At 37.7% G+C, this 19,766-nt stretch overlaps 1 protein-coding gene across 2 annotated transcripts in view; it reads right to left on the minus strand.

The window, feature by feature from the left end:
• Positions 1 to 19,766, minus strand: part of KIAA0825 (KIAA0825 ortholog) — a 425,985-nt gene that overhangs the window by 252,276 nt on the left and 153,943 nt on the right. For both annotated transcript variants that reach the window (XM_055133965.1, XM_055133956.1), the window contains one exon: positions 11,650 to 11,760. In XM_055133965.1, the coding sequence (XP_054989940.1) occupies positions 11,650 to 11,760 (111 nt within the window). The remainder of the gene's footprint in view (positions 1 to 11,649; positions 11,761 to 19,766) is intronic.

The raw sequence follows: 19,766 nt of genomic DNA on the forward strand, positions 1-19,766 counted from the left end.
TGTGCAAGACAAGCCCCCACTCACTGTACTAATCACCCCAGCCCCCATTCCCCTTTGTTTGAAAAATGAATGATTACTGGGAATATTATTAAATATTCAATGCCTATTGTGAGGCCTTACTCATTAGCTTCTCCAAAGTGATCAAACTCAAAATATTAGCATAAAATACCAAGTTTTAAAATGAACTCCAAAACTGGTATAGAGAGCCTCTGAGACTCAGTATTTGGCTACTTAGACACAAGATGTAGTAAAGTTACCGGTTCCACTGAGCACAATATACAAATTAATTGTTGCATGAGGATAAAGAAAATTTTGCCATAAATTTAAAGTACTTCTAGTTTACAAAGAATTATCTGTAACTCTGTAAATCTTACTACAATTAAATTTGAACTTGGTGACTATTCTAAGCATCCTACTTACAAAACTAGCCCTTGCTCTTTGTTATGACTTTATTTTTTAATCCTCATTTTACTTGGAGAGGGCATACTCAGCTGTGTCCAGGGTTTACTCCTAGTTATGTGCTCAGGGGTCACTCTTGGGAGACAATATCAGTCTCAGGGATCAAACACAGGTCAGTCATGTGCAAGGCAAACACCTTATGCACTATACTATTTCTCAGGATTTGTTATGACTGTTTAATGACCATCGTGGAACTATTTAAATGACTCTTTAATAACTGTCAGTTGCCACTTTTAGTCAGAGGCAGATGAAAAGAGACGAGGCAAGTGCCCTACCTGCTGTACTATCACTGTGACCCCTATATCTCACCAATAAACCACAGTAGAGAAGAAAAATTACACCAAGCACCCCTGAGAGTTGCACCCTACCACCCATAAATACATGAAATAAATTTTTAAAAAGAAGTAACAGATGATATAAAGTTATAAATTATAAGATATCTAGGTGTATCAGATATGTTCATTCAACATTTTCACTTCTTTTAATAACCGCTCCATAGACATGTGACCATAGAAATGTTCAAAGATCCAGTTGCTTACAATCACTTTGTGTTCTAATGTTTAAAAAAATCCCACTACTCTCTCTTGGCTATTGGCTCCATATTAAAGGCTGGTACCTCATCAGAGAATTCGCTTTCTAAATATCCTTTTCTCAGTTGTGCAGAGCTGCCTGTTTGCAACAGTTGGGAGCTGAAAACTCTTTCTCTCCAATGTTTCTCCTAAGAATAACAAGCGCTTTCTCAGCAAGACCATGCTTCCCATACCTCACCTTTTCGACTTGGATGAACTGATTGAAATCATCTAAATGTACTATTAAATATAGCAAGATCTGATATAACACTACTTCAATTTTTCATTCATTTAATCCTTAATTAATATTTGTTGATTATTTTTTACTTATAGAGGTCATACTCAGTGGCCAACAGTGGCCACAGGGGGGCCAGGGTAGCCTGGACACTAAGGAGACACTTGGCAGTGCCGAGAGCCACCAGGACTACACAGGCTCATGCTTCGTGGAGGGCAAAGCAGTGTGGGGACTGAACTCACTTGACACATCTTCCCAGGAGTGGCTGATCTCTATGTGTGAGGACACAGAGACACAACAGTAAGCAAAAGACCCTTATGGAACCGAGTAGAAAACATAAACCTAGCTTAGATGATAGTAAGAATTGAGATAAAGTTAACTATGAAAACTCATTGAGGAAAAAAGCAAATAATATGGTGATTTAATAAAGTAAAATTTTTATTTAAAAAAAAGTAAATAATGGATTAATGGGAAATGCACTAGTGTTTGGGGGTTGAGGAACAGTTTTCCTACACAAGTCACATACTGACCGACATAGAAATATAACTTGGCATTAATTGATAGAAGGAGGAAGAGGACATTTCAGAGAAAGAAAAAGTTATGTACAAAGATTCTGTGGCATAAAGTAGCACACCAGGGTAAGGAAATATAAACAAAAGAATGTGTGGAAAGCAAATAACAGGACAGAGTGATATCAAAGTGGATGCAGAAATAAATAAATTACATCTGTATAGATTTTATAAATAATGCTAATTTTTATGTTTATATTTAGAAACAAAAGTTATGGAGAATTTTAACATGATAAAATTTGATTACAAGAAAGTTTTTATTATTATATAAAGTTAAAATAATATTTTGTGTCAACTTTATATCAATAAAATTTATACTCTCATTTCCAATTCCCTCATAATGGACTTAGGTTTAGGAAATTTCAGTTTGGAGAACACTGGAAATAGATTTCAATATACATATGGTATATACTGTAGGACACTGTAGAGGACAGTAAAGATATTTATAGAGGTTTGGAATAAGGCTAAGTTGGTGATTCAAAAAGCTGATATTAGGAATTAATGAGAGTAATATATCGTATATGATAGGAGAAATAGAGGGAGGTAATCAGTTTATGTTCTTGGTTTCTGGTTTGTACAATTTGATAGAGGTACTATTATTTTCTATAGGTTATAACAAAAGAGAATCAGTTTAGAGGGGACTATGCTAAGTTCAATTTTATCATGTTAATTTTGAGAAGTCTTTGTGATATCCAGGTATAAAGTTCAAGATGGCATTCCTGTTTGGTTGATGCCCAGGAGCCTACAAGTCCTGGCAGATATTATCTTGATAATACAATTTGGGGGATATATTGGAAGTACAAGAAGTCATAGGAAGAAATAATTTCACCAGGTCATGTTCTATGATAGAGTGCTCAAGATACTGGATATTTAATGGCCCAGTCAATGTGTATACTAGCAAAGGACACAAAAAATCAACGATAAGAAATAAAGGAGAAAATAAGAAAAACATCACAGAAGAAAATCTGGAGTATCAAAGTGAAAAGAAAACAGGGTATTACATGTCGTTCTCAAGAAGATCACTAATTAAGACTATATTTCTCATCAACATGTCACTGTTTTGATAGAGGACTTCATCTTAAATTTCATTATATTTATCTTCCTCTTGCTTTAACAACTACCACAATGCCTTACTTGAAATAAAGTTTGAAAAATGCCTTTATTCTATCCAAGGCATTTTTATATGATTATATAAACTAAATCATGGTAGGAACAAAAGCAGAGCAAAAAAAGAAATATTGACAGCTTAGAATGGACTAACCACAAATTAAAACATCATGTTGTTATCACAAAAGAAAATGCGCAGTAAAATTGGATGAACTGTTGACTCACACCAATTATGCTACTTGGATTTAGTATGATCTGCTCAGCTAAGGAAGACCTTAGAAATATTTGGAAATATTTTTCTGAGCTCCCATTTTATCCAGCAATATCACTCCTGGGAATATATCCCGGAGAAGCAAAAAATTATAGTCGAAATGACATCTGCACTTACATGTTCATCACAGCACTGTTTACAATAGCCAGAATCTGGAAAAATCCCGAGTGCCCAAGAACAGATGACTAGTTAAAGAAACTTTGGTACATCTATACAATGGAATACTATGCAGCTGTTTAAAAAGATGAAGTCATGAACTTTGCATATAAGTGGATCAACATGGAAAGCATGATGCTAAGTGAAATGAGTCAGAAAGAGAGAGATAGACATAGAAAGATTGCACTCATCTGTGGAATATAAAATAACAGAGTAGGAGACTAACACCCAAGAATAGTAGAAATAAGTACCAGGAGGTTGGCTCCATGGCTTGGAAGCTGGCCTCACATGCTGGGGGAAAAAGCAGCTCAGATAGAGAAGGGAACACCAAGTAAAATGTGGATGGAGATCCCGCTTGGGAAGGGAGATGCATGCTGAAAGTAGACTAGAGACTGAACACGATGGCCACTCAATACCCCTATTGCAAACCACAGCACCCAAAAGGAGAGAGAGAACAAAAGGGAATGCCCTACCACAGCGGGTAGGGGTGGGATGAGATTGGGGGGTGGGAGGGATACTGGGTTCACTGGTGGTGGAGAATGGACACTGGTGGAGGGATGGGTGCTTGAACATTGTATGAGGGAAACACAAGCATAAAAATGTGTAAATCTGTAACTGTACCCTCATGGTGATTCACTAATTTAAAAATTAATTAATTAAAAAAAATAAAATTTAAATAGAAATAAAGAAATATTCGGAAATATTTTAAAGAACATAAGAAGATGAAAGTTTTGGGAAACAATAAAAAGCATTACATTGCAACTTACTATAATTAACAGAGATTGTATTATTTCTCAAACATTTATATGAAAGAACAATATGGTGTCATAACCTTGAGCTTAATCTTCTCCACCTGCCTCAGTTTAATCAAGTATAAGACCTTTACAATCAATTCATATTGCTAGTCTATTTTACTACTAGAAACAACAAATAGAGCAGTACAGCACACTGTACTTACTGCTTTGAAAATATATTTATTTTATCTAAAACAAACTCTTCTAAATTCTATTACATGTGTTCTAGAAGAAGATGAAAATTTCTGTTTTTTCTAACAGATATTTCACAATTTTTCTAGTAATCCTATAGACAAATGTATGGTGTTTCCACTGTTCATGCATTTATAACATTTTTTTTGGGGGGGAGGACTAGGGGCACACTCATCAGTGCTCAGATGGCTCTGTCCTCAGGAATCACCTCTAGAGGGGCTCAAGAGAACATATGTGGTTCTGGGGAGCAAAACTGGTTTAGCCATAAGCAAGACAAGCACTATCTGTTGTACTATCTCTCCAGCCCCCACATCTGTAACTCAGTATCTCTCCTCACTCTGCCTCTTCCATTCCACCACTCTCAGTTAAATCTTAATGTGTTTAATACTATTAGAGTTCATGCAATTTTTTTAAACAACAAACAGGTACAGGCAGATAAACAGATGAATAAACTCCCATAATCTTCCTTAATATTAAATATCTCGGTCACCATCTCTCGATCTCAAAAGAAAAGCGTAATTCAATTTTTCTTGTCATAAGTCAGTTCATGAATTTCACTAAACAGTTCATTTTAGTTGCATTAAGTGAGGACTAAACTTTTAAAGGATAATTAATAAATGGGTGAAAGATACAACATTAGTTTATATTTGTGAATCAAATGTATGAGAAAGTGAAGACTTTTAAGATTATTTTATGGGGCTCTATGAAGCATTCTTATAATCATTTACAAAAATCACTAATTGGAACTATTTTGAAATTACTTTTTTTCTCGGGGTTCAATTGTCTCAAGCATGTTGGAGCACATCCTTGGATCAATTGAATATGTTGATCATATTTTTTCAAGCATATATGTGCATCTGTTTAGACTACTCATCAAAAGCTGGGCACTAAGTGTAGGGAGGGATTAATACAATACCTTGTATATAGACTTAGGCAAAGAAAAACCAAAGGCATTCCAGGAGAGAACACTACATGAATCAGACCCAAAGCTGAGAATAAGCAATAAATAACAGAAAACAGAAAAAATTCAGGGAATAACTATGTGTTAAGTATAAGTGAGGACTCTTACCACTTCTATTCAACATAGTACTGGAAGTACTTGCTATAGCAATTAGGCAAGAAAATATATCAAGGGCATCCAGATAAGAAAGGAAGAAGTAAAGTATGAATTGCAGGTGGCATATCATGTTTAGAAAATCCTAAAGACTCTACAGAAAATCTCCTAGAAACAATAAATTTACTTAGTAAAGTGGCACACTACAAAATTAATATGTAAAAGTCCATGCTTTTCCTATAAGCAAATGAAAAAGAAGAGAGATATTAAAAATAATAACAATTACATTCACAATGTAGGTACCTTGTGTATGTACTCACAGAAAAGCAGGTACCTTGGAATCAGCTTAACTAAAGAGATGAAAGTTCTATACAGTGAAAACTGCAATAAACTACTTCAAAGAATAAAAGAAAACATAGGGAAATAGGAACTTATCCCCTGCTCACGGATTGAGAGGGTTAATATCATTAAAATGTGTATACTCCCAAAAGCACTGTACAGATTCAATGTAGTCCGTATAAAAATATTGATGACATTTTCCAAAGAAATAGATCAAACACACCTGAAATTTCTAAGAAGCAATTATACTGCCCCACCCCCCAACCCACAGAATAACTAAAGCATCTTTGGGGAAAAGAAGATGGGAAGCTTTACTTTCCCCAACTTCAAACTGTACTACAAAGCAGTAGTAGTTAAAATATCATGGTACTAGAATAAAGATAGGCCCTCAAGTTAATGGAATAGAGTTGAATATTCTATCAGACCCTCATGCATATGATCAGTTAATCTTTGATAAAGAAGCAAAATATATGAAGTGGAGCAAGTAAACAATCTTGGACAAGTGGTACTTGGAAATGTGGTCAGCTATATGCAAAAAAAAAAAATGAACTTAGACCTCTTTCTAATGGCACACTCAAAAGTCAAGTCAAACCATTTTAACATAAAGACCTCAATATCAGACCTGAATCCATAAGGTACATAAGAGAAAATGTAGGCATAACTTTCTGTGACATTGAAGCAAAAGGCATCTTCAAGGATAAAACACTGCTGACCAATAAAGTGGAAGTAAAGATAAACAAATGGGATGATATCAAACTTAAAACTTCTGCACCTCAAAGGAAGTGATGACCCAAAATATAAAGACAGTCCATGGAAAGGGCGAAATTATTTTCTCAAAAACCATTTGATATGGAGTTAATATCAAAGGTATAAGGCACTGGCAAAATTTTACCCAAAAAAAATCCAGCTCAATCAAAAAATGGAGAGAAGAAAAGAACAGAAACTTCCTTAAGGAAGAAATCCAAATGGCTGAAAGGCACATGAAAAAAATCCAAACAATAATAAGATATCATCTCACACCACAGATACTGGCACACATCCAAAAGAACAAGAACTACCAGTGCTGATGGGATGTGGGGAGAAAGGAACACTCAGTAACTGATAATGGAAATGTTGACTGGTCTAGCTTTTCTGAAAACGATATGGACATTTCTAAGAAATCTAGGAATTGAACTTCCATTTGACCCAGCAACTCCACTTCTTGGAATATACCCCCACGGGCCCTAAAACAAAATAGAGAAAAGACATATGCACCCCTGTGTTCTTTGGAGCAGTAACCACAAGAGCCAAAACCTGAAAACAATCCAGGTGTCCAATAATAGATGACTCGATATAGAAACTATGGCAAATACACACAATGGAATACTACTCAGCCACAAGAAAAGATAAAGTGGTGTAATTTGCTGCTACACACAGGGACCTGAACAGGATCAGAGGGAGAGAGATCAACACAGAATGATCTCTCATATGCGGGCTATAAAGAAACATAATTGTGGAATAATTAATACACAAAGACAGTGGAAACCAAGAACGTAGAACTGGTATTCAGTAGGAAACATGTCACTTAAGGGGAGAGGAGGATAGGACAGGGAGGGACAATGTCCATTGTGGAAGGAAGTGTGCAACTGGCAGTAGGACATGGTGCTGAAAGGTGGTAAAGTGTTGTGTATGAAACCCTATCAGCAACAATACTGTAAACCACAAAACGTGTGTGTGTGTGTGTGTGTGTGTGTGTGTGTGTGTGGTGTATATAAGAAACTCTCATAGAAGCAGATAGGTGGGTTGGAGGAAATTGGGACTGTGGGGACAGTGGTAAAGGGAAGTGGACACTGATGAAGGGAGCAGTGTTGAAACAGTGTGTGCCTGAAACCAGATCATGAATAACTTTGTAATTTCATGATAGCTAAATAAAAAAATAAATAAAATAAACACAAGTGAGGAGAGTGACTACTGAAGCAGACAAGACTACCAGCTACATCAGAAATAAGTCAGGATAGACTGTGTGGGTGAAGGAAAATGAACATGAGAAAATACTAGGAACAGGTAAAGCAGCAGCTCAGCACTGAAATGATCATCAAAATCCTACTCGGGAAGTGTTCAAGAATGATGGCACTGCTAACAGAAAACACGTACCCAAGACAAGGAAAGAAGGCCCAGTTAGGCCCTCATACTAGGTTTCTAGTACTTTTGGCAGTTATTCAAGAAATATGAGCAGCTGGACATATGTAATACTGGGGTAAAGACAAGTGCTCAGAGTTAGAAGTTAAATCATATTACATAGAGGATACAAGGGAAGTCATGTGAACAAAAGATCAGTTTTTAATTGTGTCTTTTAAAATTAAAAAAAATCAAAAAAAAATTAAAAAAAAATTAAATTAAATTTAAAAAAATCTAATAAAGTAAAATTGTTTTCAATACATGAAATTTGGAAAATATAGGAAGCTTTATAGGGATTTTTATCATTTCAGATAAAAATTAAAAATACTTGTAGGCTGAAGAGGTAACATAGAAGAAAGGGTCTTGCCTTGCATGTCGCTAACCTGGTTCAAATCCCTGGCAATGCATATGGGCTCTTCAGACCACCAAGAATGACCTTTGAGTACAGAGACAGAAGTAAGCCCTGAGCACAGCCAGATGTGACTCTCCTAAATAAATAAATAAAATTGCTTGCAATGTTACAATATAAAGATAATAAATATATACTCATTGGATATATCTTTTTAATACACTTTCTTATACACACCTTTTAAATTTTTGTGTATGTGTGTACATTTTTTAAAAATGTTTGTTGTACCAGGAGTGGAACACTTGTCTTGTATGTGTAAGACTCTGGGTTTGACCCCAAGCACTGTAGAAAATAAGTACACAACTAAATAAATAAAATAAAAATAAATAAAACAAAACAAAAAAATATTTGTTGTAATCTAGGTAACATGGCTTTAATAGTGCTAATATTCATATTTCTGATGTATAAAGAGACTGCCAGTTCACCAAAACGAAGTGCCAAGGACTCTCCATCACTGTCCTTGTCACTTCTAGCCTGTCTCTTCCTCCTTTCCACCCGACTTCTTCCCACTGCTTCGTAATCTTAGGGGTTTGTTTAGGAAGGGAGGTGGTGTTGGGTCACACCTGGATGTACTCAGGTTTTACTCCTGCCTCTGTGCTCAGGGATCATTCCTAGCGGGGCTCAGGGATCCATAGGTAATTCCAGGGATCAAACTAGAGTCAGCTGTATGTAAAAAATACTGCCTTAACCCCTGTACAACCTCAGTTTTTTAATCAAAAGACAAGGGTTGATATATACTTTTTTTGATTCTCTGTATATAGTAGTTTGAATTATAGCTCACTTTCCATTAACTTGGGATCATACAGCAAGTTTGGGAAAAGCTACAGTAACGTGCCTTCCCAGAAGACACACCTTACTATGTATTATATTATACAATATCATAGAGGAATTCTCACAAGGCTGCAGTATAAAATGACTTTGCATAATGAATTATGGGTATGTTAGACTTTTCATGCACAAGTATCAGAGGGAGATACCATTATCCTGAACTGCTTTTCCTGTGAAAGGTGGGGGTGTAGTTGTCATGAGCTTGAGCTATGGAAAAGGGTGAGCCTGGCTTCAATGTCTGTTGGTCAGCTTTACTCTACTCTTGGGAAATTGCTACCTACATGTCATTTTACTCCATGAAAGAAACAAATGAATACTTACCTTAGAGATTGGTGCAAGGCTTCAGAGGCACACCAAGTACTCTGAATTTCCTCAGCACTCTACAAACTCAGCTAGCATTTACAATGTCATAATTACAAGTCTGTGTTTTCCCTCAACTACAAATCATAATTTTTTTTTGTCATTTAGTATGCCTCAAAATCAACTCTTTTATTTATTTATCTCTTTGTTTGTGCCACACCTAGCAGTGCTCAGGGCTTACTCCTGGTTCTGAGCTCAGAGATCACTCCTGGTGGGGTAAGTCCACAGTACTCTATTAGATGTCTCTGATTGTTTACTTCAAATCTGTGAGATTTTATTTCCTTTCTTTTCAAAAAATTTTACAAATAGGCTTCAATGAATATCTTACATATAAAACTGTTTTAAACAGCTCTGATTAATTCCTTAGGACTGCATCTCAGAGATATAATTGCTGGGTAAAAGGGACAAAAATATTTTTAAGAGTTTTTGATATATTTGAAATGGCCTTCCAGAGAACTTATACCAAATTGTATTTCCACTCTAGACTGCATAGTTAAATCCAGGTGATTTTCATGTTAAGATATTACAGAGAAAAAAAAGAAAAGTATTATGTGCTTGCTTTAGGTATAGAAGAGAAAGAACATAAATAGAAAAAATAGCTACCAGAAAAATAACTCTTTTCCACGGGGACTTTCCAAGTCTTTAGCTGGGCCGAACTAAGCCAGCCTGGAGAAGTAAAGTCTTATTTATAGAGCTTCACTGAAGTAGGAATAAGCCCACTAGATACCAAGTAAGATTAAAACTGGGTTAACAAAGGGGCCAGAAAAATAGTTCTGAGATAAGCACATGTTTGCAAACAGGAGGTCAGGGTTGGATCTCTGGCTCTGGTGGGGAATCCAACCCTAGCCCATGTTCTCCTGAGCAGCACCAGGAGCAGCACCTGAGCACTGAGCCAGGAGTACCATGACCACCTGGTCAGCACACCTGGCCCCCAGACCAAATCTAAACGACCACCACTAACAACAAAAAAAAGCCAAAGTAATAAAGCAGATCGAAGTGAATAATAATGACACAGAGAACAAATACTAGAAGTTTGGGAACTCATCAGAGTGACAGTCTAGATAACTCACACTGTAAAAAACCCCATTGTTCAACATGTTATTTTTATAATAGTGTTCATTAAAGACGTGCCTTTAAAGCTCTTCAATGACACAATAGCATTTATAAGCAAGCTAACAGGGTCTTATGATGACAAGTATTGAGAATAGTCTATCTCAAGAAATCAATTATAAGGAATGAATCACGGATACAGAAAAGTTTTATATACAAATGAACAAACTACACAAAGGTACTGACAGCAGGTACTATGCCTTATGATCTTAAATTCCCCATTAACTCTATGGGGAGGGGCACATATTTGGAAACATTAACTATTTGATGTGTCTATAGATACTGGCTTTTGTGGGCAGAATTGCTGTTCTTCAAGACTGATGCAGTAAGTCTATTTAGATGTTAAGTCACTGACTGTGCATTTCCAAGATGCATTAGGAAAGTATGAGGATTAACAAATCTCTACCAACTACATGTGATGTATCTATTCACAGAAAACAAGGGGAGTTATGTTCCAACGATATATTCAGCAAAGGATCAGACTGACATTCCACATAATGCCACAAAATGTCATCAGATTACTCTGAAAGTACATTTCATACTTTAAATGGTTTTTCTTATATTGAAATTCTGTTAATTAAATAATAAAAGTGAAAGACCCTGTTCATAATTTTAAAAGTTATTCCACGCTCTACTTTTACCTAAGGCTCCGAGTTAGTTACATGAATTATCCAGTTGGGCTATTTCTTTTGATAATTAATTGGAGAGCTGTCAAACCCCCAGTCATAGATCAATCTTTTAAATAGCTAGGCAATTAACTAAAATAAAACGGAACTTGACAAATTTACATTTATTCATTACATCTCTAAAGCTATGTTATTAGAATGATTATGAGGCATGTACCTTGAAATCTTCAGCTAAAAGTTAAAAAACAACAACAAAAAAGAAGAAAAATAATACTCTGTGCTTGCTTCTTGCCTGTGTTTTATAAAAAGCACTAGCTTCGTATAAGATATACTCAGCTTCATCTATAATAGTTTCTATAGGTGTTTGAGAAAAGTCTTATATTTATAGAGAGTATAGCATTTGAGAGTTCTCACCTGAGTAAAGAAGGGTAGAATCGTGAAAGGCATGAAAGCCAATGTAATGGTTGTTTGAAACATGGTTTTAAAGAATGTGAAGCAGAATTATCCAGGCCGTGCTGAAAAATCCTAAGGAAAATAAGGACAATGATTTTAAATATACAGAATGACCATCAAAACTTTTAACTTTTACTTAGTCTTTAAAGCTAACGGTTTTACAAAAAACGGTATGGTAGAATGGTGAATAAACTCACATCCACTTGAGATTCATGGTTAATAGGTGACTCGAAGGCCTCTCTATGCTAACTCTTACTCACTGGAAGAACTGAAAAAACCATTAGTACTTCATTTTTTAAAAAACTTATATTGGGTGCTGGAGATAGCTCCGAGGCTGGGGTCCATGCCCAAATGCCCTAGGTCTTACATTCTGTCCCTAGCACCACATGTCCCTACCCTGCTGTGTAAGGTGTAGCACTAGTACAGCACCATGAGTCTAAGCAACATCTCATCATATGGCCCAAGAAATAAGGGCTGCACATTGGGAGAGTTGCTGGGAGTGATTCATCGGTCCCCATAAGCACTTCTTGGGAAACAGGCAAAAAACAAAACAAAACAAAATCTACATACTGGTCTTAAAAAACTAAAGCTTGCCGTGGACAGCCGGTGAAGAATGAAGGACGAGGACCCAGCTGGTTGATGATTTGTTACTGTTTATTCAATCTTTAAACTTCTCCCTTACTCCCAGTTCCAGCCTCTGTTCCAGATCTACTCTACTCTTCCTCTAGTCTCTCCTTCTCCTTCCCCATGTCTCTCTCTCTCCCTCCCTCCCTCCCTCTCTCTTTCTCTCTCTCTCTCTCTCTTTCTCTCTCTCTTTCTCTCTCTCTCTCTCTCTCTTTCTCTCTCTCTCTCTCTCTCTCTCTCTCCCCCTTTTTGCTCATGGCGCAATACATTGACACCTTACAGGAAGAACACTGAGGCAAAATTATTCTCTTATATCTGCAGGCCAATAATTTAGGCCTCCAGAAAGAAGATACAAAACCAAAACCGAAGCCTTCCTTGGGCTGAAAACTGAAAAGCACTCGGATTTACATACCAAAGACTGGGCAGGGCTGCCACATGAAATCTACTTTGTCAATTACAAACTAGGCAGCATCTGAAATCTACATCCCAAACACTAGGCTGGGCCAGAGCCTGGAATCTACAATGTAACAATTCAAGCTTAAAAGGTTCAATAACAATAGCAGAACCCCTATTCTCTAGGACAAATACTTTTTCAGCAGAACCCATCAATGATGAAATCCCATGATTGTGTTTCTCCTCTCCTTGTCCAACAAACATATGAGCATTCATAATATGAATTGTTTCGTATGGGCATAGCAAGAGATGCATTAAACTTTTAGAATTGCTCTCCTGGGGCCATCTCAATCTCAGACTACAGTGCCTGGGCCAGATTAGTCTTTCCCATCCCTAGCAGGGTCCTAGTCTCCTCATTACTTTAAGATGCATGACAGCACTTGTCCATGATCAGACTCTTAACTTACAGTTAAGAATGAGGCACTTTGGCCAGGCCCATCTCTATGCCAGGGTAGCACATAACTTACCGCTTGCCCTGGGTCCGTCTCGTCCCCCAATGGGACCCTGTCTTTTAGAGGGCTAGGAACTGAGGGCAACCAAGGCTACAGTCAAGAAAGCAGATGCCCGGGAATTAATAATATTGAAAGCCAATTAAATCCCAATTGCAAAGGCATATTAATAAATGTCTTTCTTTGTCCATACAAAAAGGACTTGCTCTGAATAAACTATGCAAAGGACTCAAGGAGAAGAGAAAAACATTATTTACAAGTCAACAGAACACTAAGAAAGAAGCTACAAATAAACACAGGAATGGGAGCACTGTGACGGGAGCAACCCAATAAACCTAAACTACCTGAAGCTATGTAATCCTACACTGGTCCAAAATAACTGTAAAGTAATAGTACAGTAAATATTACCAATGGCTCCTTCTTCAATCTTGATTCAATACATGTCAATCTTTTATCATATTTACCTCATTTTAATGCAAATGTTAGCATAAAGGTAACCTCTTCCTTTCACTCTTTAAAGAGATTTACAAATTAGATTTACATGATTAGTAAGAATTTATAATTCAGTCTGTTTGGTCCTAAGAGACAATGGGAAGCTTTTAAAGAAGTTTCCTGTAGGTATAGGATTATTATTTCAAGTTTGGGACAATTTGTCAGAAAACTCAGATCTGCAACTACCACTGAAGAAGTGACTGCAACATTTTTCTAGGTTGGCCCAAGTTTAATATAACTTGAGGCAGACAAAAGGATTTGCTAGATTAAGTCTCTAATAACTATCTTAACTAACAAAAATTATATAGAAGCAGTGGACTTGCATGCATTTTTTATAGAGAGTTAGAAGTGACAATTGGGAACATTTTGGAAATGCAATGGAAATAGTACTATTTTCCTTCATACCCAGTACAAGGAAAATTTGTTCGAGTGGGCACCAGTAACATCTCTCATTGAGAGACTTACTGTTTCTGTTTTTGGCATATCCAATATGCACAGGTAGCTTGCCAGGCTCTGCCATGCGGGCTCCATACTCTCAGTAGCTTGCCAGGCTCTCTGAGAGGGGTGGAGGAATCGAACACGGGTTGGCCAAGTGAAAGGCGGAAGCCCAACCGCTGTGCTATCACTCCAGCCCACAAGGAAAATAGCATCTTTTAAATAATATGTTTGAAAGAAGAAATTTTACTTTGAACACTGTTCCGTCTTCATTCCACATCCTTCCCATACCTTCACATCTATTAAATTTGATTTGTCTCTGTTTGTATTATTGAATAGACCTTCTACTCATTAAATATGTCCAGACATTTTCCAGGCTATTAATATATCATATTCTGTTTGGAAACCATTTTTCTCACTAAGCTTCTGAATAAAACAATAGCTAGGATAACCAGATCTACTTTTCTAAGGATCCTGAACTTTGTACCAGCAATGAGGAACTACTTTACAGCATGGGAATAACATATCAGCAAATTTAGATTTATATATGGATATAACATCAGTAAATTTAGCACTGTAGCACTTTCATCCCATTGTTTGCTCCAGCGGGCACCAGTAACGTCTCCATTGTGAGACTTGTTGTTACTGCTTTTGGCATATCGAATACGCCAGGGGTAGCTTGCCAGGCTCTGCCCTGTGGGCGGGATACTCTTGCTAGCTTGCCAGGCTCTCCGAGAGGGACAGAGGAATCAAACCCAGGTCGGCTGCATGCAAGGCAAACGCCCTACCCACTGTGCTATCTCTCCAATAAATTTGGATTTTAGAAAGAAGAACTAGAGCACCAATAAGGATAGTAAATTAAAGAGTATCAAGACTGGAGAGATGAAACTGGATTGAAACCCACTAGCAGAAGAAAACAATGTATTAAGGTCAAAACCAGAGGAAATAGTAAAGAACACATATTTTTAAATTAATTAACTTAATAGTACTCATATTCAAACATCTCTAACCTCAAATGACATGAAGTTAGAGATCTTATGACGGGAAGAGTGAGAAGAGAGATGGGTTAAAGAAAAAGAAGTCAGGATGACACAAAAGTTTTTACTTAGTTTTCTATGTGCATATGTGTGTGTGTCTCTATTAAACTCAACATACGCATATAAAGGGAGCTGCAACTATTTGAAATACTTGCAAGGAAAAGCATCCAATAAAGATTTGGGTTTACTGAAGCTGGAGAGAGTACAGAGTACAGCACATAAGTCTCTTCCTTTGCATGCAGCTGACCTGGGTTCAATCCCTGGCATCCCATATATTCCTCTGATCTTCATCAGGAATAATCCCTAAGCATAGGGGCAGGAGTTATTCCTGAACACTGCTTAATGTGGCCCCAAAACAAAATAAAAATTTGGATTTACTGATCTAGCATGTGCAAGAGACATTTTGGTTGAAAATATTGATTTGGAAATCATTAGAACAACGGTGTATTAATAGGAATGGGTTAATTTCCTTTCATCCTCCAAATTTAAGCTGACAAGAGGATCAAGGAGAGAACTCTAGAACACTCATATAATAAAGATGAGGTGAGAAAAAAGAAGTGAATTAAGTCAGGAAAGAACAATCAAAAGTAAGCAAAGCGTTAGGAAAAAAAGTAACATTAGGGAAGCCAAGGACAGAGAAGTTGTCAATAGTGCCAAAAGTTGCAGTGCAAGTGAGTGGAGTGACAAAAATTATAATTATGGATTGGCTATGCAAGAATGACCTAATCCCTAATGTTTAGCTTGATGAAGCAGCAGCAGAGTATTGAGTGAATGGTAGGTATAAAGATGGAGGCAATGGGCACAGTTTATGCTTTAGGAGAGAAGTACAATAGTAAGGAAAAATTTTCATTTAATGTAGATGAGACAAGGATAGAATCCAAAGCAATAAAAAAAATATTTAAAAAACCGGAGTTGGAGCGATAGCACAGCGTGTAGGGCATTTGCCTTGCACGCGGCCGACCCGGGTTCGATTCCCAGCATTCCATATGGTCCCCTGAGCCCTGCCAGGGGTAATTCCTGAGTGAAGAACCAGGAGTGATCCCTGTGCATCACCAGGTGTGACCCAAAAAGAAAAAAAAATTAAAAAACCAAAGTCACAGAGTAAGAGGTAAATGTTATCAAGAGCTCAGATGAAAGATTTGCTTTGCCTGTGAAAAGATACAGTGACTACCAATAAAAATGTAGGGGTGACTAGGGATTAAAACAATTCTTGGAGGGAGGTGGAGTTTGGGCCACACCTGAAGGTGCCTTCTCAAACTATTCCTGGCTCTGTGCTCAGGAGTGGCCCCTAGTGATGCTCACGGGACCTGACCTGGTGCCAGGGATTGAACAGAGATTGGCAGCATGCAAGACAAGCACTTTATTTCCTGTACTATCTTCCCAGCCCTGGAACCAAGATAATTATTGAGAATGGAATGCGGGAAATGGAGCTCAAGGACCTGATATGTCAAAGAAAAAAAAAAAGAAAGGAAGAATGGAAGGAAGGAAGGAAGGAAGGAAGGAAGGAAGGAAGGAAGGGAGGGAGGGAGGGAGGGAGGGAGGGAGGGAGGAAGGAAGGGAGGGAGGGAGGGAGGGAGGGAGGGAGGGAGGGAGGAAGGAAGGAAGGGAGGGAGGGAGGGAGGGAGGGAGGGAGGAAGGAAGGAAGGGAGGGAGGGAGGGAGGGAGGAAGGAAGGAAGGAAGGGAGGGAGGGAGGGAGGGAGGGAGGGAGAGAGGGAAGGAAGGGAGGAAAAGAAAAATATTATTTAAAGTAAAGGGATGAGAAATGCATTCATGATAGTCAAGGGTTTTTACAGAGAATAATGGGCACAGAGGTTTGCTGACAAATAATGGGATAAAATGGAGGCTTGCACAATATGGAAAAAACCAGAGTGCCCGAAAACAGATGATTGGCTAAAGAAACTCTGGTATATTTACACAATGGAATACTACGTAGCTGTCAGAAAACATGAAGTCATGAAATTAGCATATAAGTGGATCAACATGGAAAGTATCATGCTGAGTGAAATGAGTCAGAAAGAAAGAGACAGACATAGAAAGATCACACTCATATGTGGAATATAAAGTAGCTGAGAGGTACAAGCTTACAATGTTGCGATTCCTGGCAGACATTTCTCTGGACTTAGTTACTAAAATACTAAAATACAGAAATCCAAAACTATGCTGCTGCTAGTGCAGCCTCCTGACCTCATATCTCTTCATTCTCAGCAATGGAAAACAAATTACCAAATGCTTTCTTTTCAGCAGATCGACTTTAGGAGGGAGAAACTCCAAATCAATAATAGTGATTTTTTTTTGTTTAAATATTGAATGTAATCAAAGTAAAGTGAAAGTAAAGTGAAATTTACCAGTTACACATGCGGAGTGGGGGGCTGGGGAGGTGGGGGGAAGGGGGGAGGTATATCGTGATTCTTGGTGGTGGAATATGTGCACTGGTGAAGGGATGGGTGTTTGAGCATTGTATAACTGAGACTTTAACCTGAACGCTTTGTAACTTTCCACATGGTGAATTAATAAAAGAATTTAAAAAAAAAAAGTGTTAGCTGGAATCAAAGGTGAATGAAAATCATTATCAACAGGCCTTCCCCTGACTATGTATCTTCAACACTTTCTTTGATAAAAATAAGGTGTCATTCCTTGCAAGTCTACAGAGGACAAACAGGCAAGACTGTGAGAGGTTAAAAAAAAAAAAAATGGAGGCTTGGCCTGAGTGGAAAAGGATAAAAGGGAGTTGTCCAGAAAACTGGAAAGTCAGAGGAAGCTGTATGAGCTTCTCCAAGAGTTTCCTGAGTCTAAGTAGAGAGACTAGAGGAGTAATTATGCCATGCAATAGGAAGCAAGCCAGGCAGAGGAAAAGGTGTTTAATATGAGGATACAGTAAGAATAATAGAGAAAGGCAATCTTAGAGGAAGTGAAAGACTTGGGGAGAAAGGATGGAACAATAGATGAAATCCTTTTTGTAAGGGGCATTGGGTTTGGAGGCCACAGCTGGTACTGCTCAGGGGCTACTCCTGACTCTTTGCTCAACAGTGACCCCTGGAGGTGCTTGGGCACCTATATGCAGTGCAAGAGATTGAACCAGGAAGGACCACATGCAAGGTGTCTTATCATCTGTACAAATAGATCCTTTGGCCCGAAGTTGTATGAACGTAGGTATGACTGCAGGCTGTTTTTCATTAACTAGAATCACTTTTCCACCTACTGCTTTTAGTTCTTTGCATGAATCCCTATTCAATCACTTCTGTGCAGCAACTTATTTCTCCAAGAATGAAAACTCTCTTTATAACAGAATGTCTTTGTCAAATTCAACTAGCTCCATCAACGGATGAATCTTACAACCTCCTCTAAAAGCCTTTATCTGACCACTCTGTCTAAAGTATGCTTCTTCTCATCACCTCATTTCTCTCTATTCTGCTTTAATTCTCCTCAGGACTTAAGTCTACCTTCCAACCCTTTTGCAATCTTGCTTATTTGCTGTCTGGTCCATGGCCCAAGGGGGAATCACTGAAAATCACTTATAGGCAGTAGTTCTGAAGCCAGGCAGGCTTGGTTTTTCTCTTATGTGTGCTTTTCATTTGATGTGTAATGTTCCCTGGCAATAAATCTAGCTTTATCTATTTTCATTTGTAAAATGGGATGATAATTATAATCACTGGAGTCAGACAGTATAGGAGACAAGGCATTTGCATTATATGCCACTATATCAACTGTGACCTGGTTTGAATCCCTGGCACCATATATGGTCCCCTGAGGACTACAAGGGGTCACTCAAATACTGAGTACAGAATAACCCCTGAGAGCAAGTGTGACACAAACCTCTACCTCCAAAGAATCAATAATAATAATAATAATAATAATAATAATAATAATAATAATAATAATAATAATAATAGGGGCTGGAGAGATAGCACAGCGGGTAGGGCGTTTGCCTTGCATGCGGCCGACCCAGGTTCAAATCCCAGCATCCCATATGGTCCCCTGAGCACGGCCAGGGGTAATTCCTGAGTGCAGAGCCAGGAGTAACCCCTGTGCATCGCCAGGTGTGACCCAAAAAGCAAAAATAATAATAATAATAATAATAATAATAATAATAATAATAATCACTTCACAAGGGCAGGGTATGGTTGAGATAATGTAGCCAAAGGACTTAATAGTATGCAAGGCATTAAAAATATAACAATGGCAAACACTTGTCTTAAATTCAAAACCAACATGGAATCTCTAATATTCTAAATGGTTGCCTAGTTTCAGTTTAATCCCCAATATTTGGAAAAAGTAATAGAGGATCTAATAATAACAAAATGTGCTTTCTTTCTTAGAGTACAAATTTCTTAGAGTACAAATCAATGGCAACACAACACTTCCCAGAACACTTCTGTGTGTACCTACATTCCCTCTCTCCACAGGCACTGATGCTGGTAATAGTAAGGTTATTTGGCTATAAGAAATGTTATGGCAGATGTTTATGGTCTCAGAGGGTGTGGGATCTGTACGAGCATTTAATTCCACAGCAAGATCCCAAATTAGTTTCATTATTCTGGAGAGTTTAACAGGGTGAAAATTGGCCCACAAACCTCAAAAGGGGAATGG

This window comes from Sorex araneus, chromosome 1, assembly GCF_027595985.1.
Source record: "Sorex araneus isolate mSorAra2 chromosome 1, mSorAra2.pri, whole genome shotgun sequence".
Taxonomy (NCBI): Eukaryota; Metazoa; Chordata; class Mammalia; order Eulipotyphla; family Soricidae; genus Sorex; species Sorex araneus.